The 9,133-nt window shown below is 44.1% G+C and overlaps 1 protein-coding gene across 1 annotated transcript; it reads right to left on the bottom strand.

Annotated features, from left to right (window-relative positions):
- Nucleotides 1–1,264: 1,264 nt before the first annotated feature.
- Nucleotides 1,265–5,451, bottom strand: LOC147898680 (TMV resistance protein N-like). Its single transcript, XM_087379216.1, has 5 exons — nucleotides 5,184–5,451; nucleotides 4,523–5,078; nucleotides 4,171–4,446; nucleotides 3,358–3,957; nucleotides 1,265–3,238 (listed from the first exon to the last, which is right to left on the bottom strand). The coding sequence occupies exons 1-5, from the start codon at nucleotides 5,207–5,209 to the stop codon at nucleotides 1,265–1,267; spliced, it is 3,432 nt and encodes a 1,143-aa protein (XP_087235342.1). The 5' UTR covers nucleotides 5,210–5,451.
- Nucleotides 5,452–9,133: the final 3,682 nt, after the last annotated feature.

The following is a 9,133-nucleotide window of genomic DNA, read 5'->3' as shown; positions in this document are numbered from 1 at the left end:
AATGGATGACTTGTTCTAGTGCAAAGTTGCATTATCTCAAGGATGATGTAAAAGAGGAATGTGCAGTCTAGAGTATAGTCCAAAAAAGCATTTCATGTCTACTTGAAAGATACAATCTAAGACAATTGCAAACAATTCTATAAATGACCTATCATATTGGGCTCGGTGCATAAATTGCATGTCATGTATTGTTTACCACATTTATTAAAAAAACATAAAAGCTTTGACGAGGCAGACCTTGTATTGCTTCCTGCTTTGCATGTGTTGTTTAACTTGTAGATTTTCTAGCCCAAGTTATTAAAACGTGAACTTTGAACTCCATGGATTTCATGTGCTTGCCATCTCGAACTTATGAACTAAGATGCCTTACATTAGAGAGAGAAGGGAAAACCTTAATTAATGGTAATTGGTATGGAGAAAATGAGGCTCAATAGCAACAATTAACGATAAAGGAGACCCCAACCAAGAAGAGCTCACCGAGAGCCAAAAGAGAAACCCAAGATTTGACATTTTACAAATACTTCCAAGTTGTGCGAAGTGTTTGGATAGCCACTCCTTGTAATCGTTGTTAAAAAAAGCCTCATCACAAGGCTCAAGCAAAGACTCATCACGAGAGTAAAGTAAAGACTCGTCATAACTAAACTCCGCACAGTCAACCAAAGACTCTAGATCGGGTGGAATTTCTATGGACCTACAATGTAACACTTCTAGAGCACTCAGTTTGGGTGGGAGGCTTGAGAACTCAGGCGAGGAAACACAATAGTGCACTGTGAGAGGCCCCAACCGATCCAAGGAGCTGTGCAGGTCCTTCAAATTAGGTGGCAGGCCTGCAAACCTCGACAAGGAATCACAATAGTACAATTTCAGAGACTCCAGCCGATTCAAGGAGCTCATGTCAGGTAACACTCATAAGAAATCGCAAGATGAAAAGTGCAGATCCTTCAAATTAGGTGGGAGCCCTCCGAGCAAGGAATCGCACTCCAATTTCAGAGACTCCAGCCGATCCAAGGACCTCACGTCAGGTAAGGAATTGCAATCTGAAACGTGCAGATCCTTCAAGTTGGGTGGGAGGCCTGCGGACCCCGTCAAGAAATCACAACGATGCAAGCTCAGAGACTGTACCCGATCCAAGGAGCTCATGTCAGGTAAGGAACTGCAATTTGAAAAGAGCAGATCCTTCAAATTGGGTGGGAGCCCTGCGAACCCCGTCAAGGAATTACACTCGAGCAATTCCAGAGACTCCAGCCGATCCAAGGAGCTCATGTCAGGTAAGGGTAAGATTGTAATATGAAAAGTGCAGATCCTTCAAGTTGGGTGGGAGGCCTGCGGACCCCGTCAAGAAATCACAATGACGACGCAATCTCAGAGACTGCACCCGATCCAAGGAGCTCATGTCAGGTAAGGAACTGCAATTTGAAAAGAACAGATCCTTCAAATTGGGTGGGAACGCGAACCCCGTCAAGGAATCACACATGAGCAATCCCAGAGACTCCAGCCGATCCAAGGAGCTCATGTCAGGTAAGGGTAAGGAATTGTAATCTGAAATGAGCAGATCCTTCAAATTGGGTGGGAACCCTGCGAACCCCGTCAAGGAATCACACTCGTACAATTGCAGACGCTCCAGCCGATCCAAGGAGCTCATGTCAGGTAAGGAATTGCAATGCAAAAAGGCCAGATACTTCAAATTGGGTGGGAGGCCTGCAAACCCCGTACAACGGGACAATTTCAGAGACTCCAATTGCTCCAACGAGCTCATGTCAGGTAACATTTCTAAGGAATAGCAATCTGTAAAGACTAGATCCTTCAAATTGGGTGGGAGGCCTGCGAACCTTGTCAAGGAACGATAGTTGAACAACCAAAGAGACTCTAATCGATCCAAGGAGCTCAGGTCAGGCAACACTGCTATGGAATCGCTACTTTGAAAGGTTAGAGCCTTCAGATTGGGTGGGACGCCAGCGAACATTGTGGAGCAAATGTACCCTGGCAAACCAGTATCTTCCAAGGATTCACAATGGTCGAGAGATAAATCGGCAAACTGAAGAGAGCTCAAATCTGGTAGCCTTTCCAAGTACCTGCAATCCTGAAGTCTAAGCTTCTGAGGGTAAAGACGTGCTATGTCTGCAAAAGATGAATAAATCATGCGTGTGCCAATCGAATCAGCCGGCCAATTATCTGCTGCAATAGAAACGTCAACTGCTGCCATAGAAACCTCAACCCACCCGCCGGTTTTCTTAGGAATCGTGCGACCATTCCAGCCTTCCATATCAAGTGTCTGGAGCTTAGAAGGCCGGGCAAGCATATCTAGACGGCCTATCGCGCCGTTGCAATGCGATAAGTCCAGTCTTCTCAACTCCGTCAGCTCACGTATCCGAAAATCTCCTGCTGCTGGCAGCTTGCATCCTCTTAAGCTCAATTCTTGCAGTGTCTTCAGCCTGTTCAAGCTGCCGACACCCCTTTGAAGATCCAACCAATGTAGCTCAAGCTTCTCCAGCACTGGTAGAGAATCAAAACTGAAGAGCTTTCCCACAAAGTAAGGGCCGCACGAAACACAAGAGACGACCCTCAGTTTGGGCATGTCGCCCAATCTCGGTAACTCTTCGAGGCACGTATTCTCCATAAGAGCGAGGTGCTCCAATTGGGTACACCTTTTGAGATCCAGAGCAGCAGTTAAATCAGTTCCTGTAAGGATAAGAGTTTGTAGAGCCGTTAGACATCCGACTTCCCACGCCTCACATTTACACTGCTCTGCAACCAACCGTCGGAGACTTTCCCTTGCATCTTGCAGCCCGTCCAATCTCTCCAAGCCCGACATACCTGAACCTCTCAATTCTAAAATCCTCAGAGAGGTCATACCTTCCACCTTTAACTCCCTCAACGCTTCTCCATTCCGTAGCTGCCAGTGAGCTATAACAAGCTTGACATTACCACAACGGTTGCTGCTCATATCTTTCAACCATTTCTCACCTTCCTCCTCTGACAACAAAACTACCCTCTCTAATTTACTCCATTTCACTCTGTCAACTTGCCTCGATGTCCATCCAGTGCCTCGTTTTCTTTTCCTTTCCGAAGATGTACTCACAGATAGAATGTCCCAGCTTGGCTCCAGCCATGAACAGTACAACCATGTGGGGCAATTGGTCGCTACCCACCTGGCAAAGTCCACATAAAGATCATGGATCTCTATTTCCTGCTGAGGACTATGGAAGTCCAAGAGACCTGCGCTCTGGATCGCAGAGATCTACAAGAAGAAAGGGCAAATCACAATCAGTCAGCCGTGTCCTGATTCCTCTAGTGTTCAAATTAAAAGCTCGTCATGTAAATATGAATGTGTTTGGGCATATTCGGAGTGGCACTCACGTGGACAACCATCTCTTTGTTTTCCATCCCATGAAGAAGGCTCAACCATTCTACACCATTAAGAAAGGTGAGATCGCATATAGGCAAACACAAGGCAACATCCACAAAGATTTTCCTAAGAACATCATTAGGAAGACCATCATAGCTATTCTTGATGACACCCAAAACCCTCTCTTCTACAGCACTTGAATATTCGCAATTAAGAAATTCATTGAGGTCATCTTTGTCACGTATTTGAGAGCCTAATGCTTTCAGCAGCAACGGATGATAATGGTTGTTAAATAAACATGTTGCAACTATATTGTTGCATGCCGTATTTGGCCATTCAGAAAATCCCTCTGGACTACCGTACTGCAAAAGCATATCCAGTGCAGACTTTGTGTCCACGCTAGGAACGTGCACCAGACATATTAAATCTTGACACTTTGGGAGCAACTTCCGTAGCAACTTTGGAAACCGGGCCGTAACTAGTACTTTGGATCCGTGTCCAAAACCGGCGTTAAGGATTCTGCGAACATATTCCTCAGATCTTGGCCACACATTGTCAATGGCAAGGAAAAACTTATGATGCCTCATGTGGTCATTAAAGAGGCTGAAAATCTGTAGCACGGACATGAAGATTAGAAGCCAGGATGATTATATTTGCTTATTATAGCACACATTGTAACAAATAACCACATTAGTCCATCTAGAGAGCCAAGCAATGGTTGAGCTAGGAGCGCAAGTAAAAGAGAAACATATCACAGTTGGGAATCTACATAAAATCTAGTGGGGTATCTCTTTGAATCAGGAAACATCTAGTTAAAAAAGGACCTGATCTCTGTCTGATGCCTTGTTTAGAATTGAGTCGGGTACTTCCGTGAGCTCTCGCAGGGCCTCCCTGCATTGTCGGAGTATGTCACCCTCGTCGCAGCTACTAGGCAGTTGCATGAGCCACGATTTGCCTTCATAAATAGGATAGTAGAAATTCACCATGCTCTTACAAATTGTGGTCTTTCCCGTACCACCTATTCCGTGCATGCCCACGACACAGCTTCCGGGCGCAGTTTTACAATACCGATCAGCATGGACGAATGTGTTTTCCACTGCCTGCACATTATGCGGGAGCTCAGAAACCAAGAGTGACTGGATCTTATGAATTAACGTAAGAGGGACAATTAATTACCTGGCGCAGAAGGTCACGACCTTGCACATGGGATTCGTCGTAGGCGATTTCAGAAGGCAGACATTTGCAAATGGAGGACAATATACGCTTTCGATAGTCAAACTCGCTGGAGTAGTCTGCTAATTCGTTGGTGGCTGTCTGGAACGTCTCGCCACTGCGATTTGTGAGCTCTTCAAGGGCAGCCTCGCACTTGGTAGCGTCCAACTCAAGGGACTCCCATGTGCTTTTCCATCTCTTCAAGTTATCCTTAGATTTACAGTCTTTCGGTAAAAGCTTATAAAATAAGGGCAAGACTTTCTTGTCCGAATCAACAAAGAATTGTTGGAGCTCCTGCATGGTCCACTTGGATTGGAAATATTCTTCGGAGACGACTACTACACCAAGTTGGCAAGAGCGTGCTTCGTCCAACATTCTGGACGGCCACTGCTCTCCTCTGGGAAGGCTGTCAGAGAAGGTATCGAAGAAGGGATTTTGGTGGACGCTGCGTAGATCATGGGCGAGCTGCTCCACGAATGGCTTTTGTTTGCTGGAGTGACTTAAGAAAATGTTGTGCGGTCTGCACGGCACGCGAGCAGGGGCAAACTGATGAACGACCAGCAAGCAGGGGGAACTCAATAAGAAACAGAAGCAGTAAACGAGGGACAGAGAGGATGAGCTTTACCGCTTGACGGCGCTGCTGAAACCCATTATAGTGGAGATCGAGGAAAGTGGGGAGCCCTCCGTTTCCTCCGAGTAGAAAGAGGTGAAGATCAGGAAGCTCCACGCATGCGGTAAGCGAGTGAATGATCGATTTTGTTGCTCAAAACGGGTCAACCGGCAGAGAGCAACGTTGGCGCAGTTGTGAAGTTGGCTGCTGATCTGTTTTGCGAGCCAGCGTCACTGCCGCCTCTGTGGAAGCTGCCGTCCAGCCGCAAACCTGCTGAGCATTGCACTTGCTTCAAACTTGAACCATAAACAGACGATCAACGCACAAACAAACTACAGTCGACAGAAGAACACCTCAACACACAGCACCCAGCATCCAGTTGAATCTGGTGGTCGAAAATCTGTGAAGCTAACAATCTGGGGGGAAGAAAAGACAATCTTAGCTTCAATGTGAGGTGCGAGGAAGTTTTCTCGAGCTTCACTGGCTTAAGTGACACACGCTAACAATGTGAGGTGCGAGGAAGTTTCCTCGAGCTTGACTTGCATGCTATAGCCTATGAGAATACCTAGATTGTTACGTGTGAATTGTTCTCGTCATCAAAGCTACCTCCCAACTACCTCACTTGTAGAATCGACTCTACAATGGGCCTAGAAAATAGCCTTGACATAATGGGCCTAGAAAATAGTGTAATCTACATCTCATACCACACCCCATAACTCAAAGACCTTTTCTACATCCATGCCACCTCCTTTGTAAGGCACGAGTAACCTGACCCGTCTACGATGGGTTAGAGACCCGCTCCGCTAGGTCTCAAGGTGGGATATTAGAAATTCTTTAATTTAAAGAATTCAAATTCCAAGTTTCAGACCCTCTCATTCAGGGGTGAAATTATTATTATATGTGTGTGTGTATGTATATATATGTTATATGTATGTCTATATACATATGTATATATATATATATATATATATATATACATGTGTATATATATTACATATATATATATACACATGTATATATATATATATACACATGTGTATATATATATATATACACATGTGTATATATATACATATGTACATACACACATATATATAGCTAAATAAATTTAAATATATATATATTTATTTATTTATTTACACATTTCTAAATAAATATCAATATAAATCTATATTTATGCCCTCTCTCTATCTCTAGCCCAAAATTGCTCTCTCTCTCTCTCTCTCTCTCTCTCTCTCTCTCTATCTCTATCTATCTATCTATCTATCTATCTATCTCGGGCTCCCTCTCTCTCTCTGTCTCTTTCTCTCTATCTATCTATATATATACATATATATATTTTACCCCTTTCTCTACTTCTCTCTATCTCTCTCTCTCTCTCATCTCAATTTCTCTCTCTTACTCTCTGCTAACCCTGTCAAAGTGCGGATCGTACTAGCTTAGTGCACACAAGATTAGGGGAAGAACTAAGGAGGCTCAAAGCACACTGAATAAGACATGAGAGGGAGAGAGCAAATTTATATCTCTTGCAATATGTGTGTTCTCAACAATACATGATAGGCCTCTTATAGAGAGTGCCCTTTGAGTAGTCAACATCTGTGGGATCCTCTGATCCACATCTCTCCTTGTGGATATCCTCAATCCACATCTCCACATCATGTAGTCCACATCCTATGGTGGCTACTTTAATACATTCCTATACCATACCTTAGCCTTTAATCTATGTGCTCATGGCACCACAACTCTCAACACGTCCCCTTGGTGCCATGATCCTTTGGCTACTGCAAGATGGTCAGATGTGAGTTACATCCATGACCTCCCCTTAGTGCATACATTGCTACTTAAGGTGGTCAAGTGTGGGTATTACAAGATCAAATCCCCCCTTGGATGCTTACATGGCTATTCTTAGGTGGTCAGGTTTGATTTACAAACATATGGGCTGAAGGTGGAAAGGATGTTGCTTCTCAACGCTTGATGTCGATGGCGTTTGCTTCTTTGTTTGATGTAGCTTGATGCGTACCGCTTTGTTTTTCCATGTGCCTTAGCATTAGTTCATTAGCAAAGTCTACTATTAGACTTCATCTTGCAGAGTCAGTTTATTTCACAGTAGCAAATGAGCAGACTACAGAAGATTTGTGGAAGAAACTGTGTGCCACTTATGAGAAGGAAACTGCCTCCAATAAAGTTTACCTCATGAAGAGGTTGTTTGAGCTGCAGATGAAGGAAGGGGTCTCCATTGCTTCTCACTTGAATGAATTCAATATTATTTTCAGCCAGCTTCAGGCTCAGAAGATGAATTTTAATGCGGAGACTAAGTCAATATTTCTCTTATGTTCATTGCCATCCTCATGGGATACCTTCCGTACAGCTGTCAGTAACTCTGCACCTGGTGGAGTACTGAAATTTGATGATGTTGTAGGTAGCTTGTTGGCCGAGGAGATTAGACGGAAGTCTATGGATGGCAACAAGCAAGATGCAGCCTTAAATGTGCAAAGGGGCAGATCACAGTTCAGGGGGAAGTCCCAAGAAAGAGGGAAGTCTCGTAGCAAATCCAGGGCACGGAACATTGAGTGTTACCATTGTGGCAAGAAGGGCCATATGAAAAAGGATTGCTACAAGCTGAAAAGAGAGCAAAAGTATAAGAAAAAGAATGCAAATTGGGGTGCAAATCAAAAGGAAGAGAGTCCAAGGGAGGACAAAGGAAAAGTTAAGATCGAGGAGATCAATGCAGTCACACATGATAGTGACAATGACGTTCTCTTCATGTCTAGCTTATCTACAGAGTTGCTTGCCACTTCAGATTATGCATATTCCCAGGATTGGATTTTGGATTCTGGTGCTTCATTCCATGTTACTCCCCATAGGGAATGGTTCTCCACTTATGACAGTGGAAAGACAGGTTGTGTGCATCTTGGAAATGACTATGCATGTGAGATAGTGGGAGCAGGTGACATAAAGTTTTCTTTTGCAAATGGGTCTGCATTTGTTTTGAAACATGTGAGACATGTGCCTAAGCTGACCAAGAGTCTTATTTCAGTGGGTCAGCTAGATGATGCTGGTTTTCACACCACTTTTGGCTTTCAGAGTTGGAAAATTCAGAAGGGCTCTATGCTTTTGGCCAGGGGTGCCAAGTGTGGGACTTTGTATCCCTTACATGTATCAGGGGTATTTGATCATGTTGTTGCAATAACCGAGCAGCCAAGCACTTCTTTGTGGCATTGCAGGTTGGGGCACATGAGCCAGAATGGAATGAAACTCTTATGCCGTTTGGGTTATGTACCGCATTTGAGTTTCTCTGATTTTGAATTTTGTGAGCACTGTCTCTATGGGAAGCAAACTAAATCAGCCCATAAAAGAAGGGGAAAGAAAGAGTTTGAAATGCTTGATTTGGTGCATTCAGACGTATGTGGTCCCATGCCTACACGGTCATTAGGCGGGGCTGAATACTATGTGACATTCATTGATGATGCAACTAGGAAAGTGTGGGCTTATGCTATAGCTCGGAAGAGTGATGTGTTCTAGGTATTTCAAAAATGGCTGGCCTTGGTTGAGAATCAGTCAGGTAGAACGCTTAAATGCCTACGGACTGACAATGGCGAAGAGTATCTCTCTCATGACTTTCAGCATTTCTGTGATATACGTGGGATTAAAAGGGAGCTCACATCCCCTCATACTCTAGAGTAAAATCCAGTTGCAGAAAAGATGAACCGTACCATTCAAGAAAGGTTGCAATGCATGCTTTCCAATGCAAGTCTTTCTGGTGGTTTTTGGGCTGAGGCAATGAAGACTGCAGTGCATGTGATCAATAGATCACCTAGTAAGAGTTTGGATGGTGGTATTCCTGAAGAGGCATGGAGTAGCAAGAAGCCCTCTTACTCTCATTTGCGTATATTTGGGTGTGAGGCATATGCACATGTGCCAAAAGAGCTTCGAAAGAAGCTAGATCCTAAGTCTAGGAAATGCAT

Source organism: Dipteris shenzhenensis, chromosome 9 (genome assembly GCF_047967505.1).
Source record: "Dipteris shenzhenensis isolate YYH24624 ecotype China chromosome 9, Dip_SZ_1.0, whole genome shotgun sequence".
Classification (NCBI taxonomy): domain Eukaryota; kingdom Viridiplantae; phylum Streptophyta; class Polypodiopsida; order Gleicheniales; family Dipteridaceae; genus Dipteris; species Dipteris shenzhenensis.
This window is presented reverse-complemented; position numbering and strand designations above follow the sequence as displayed.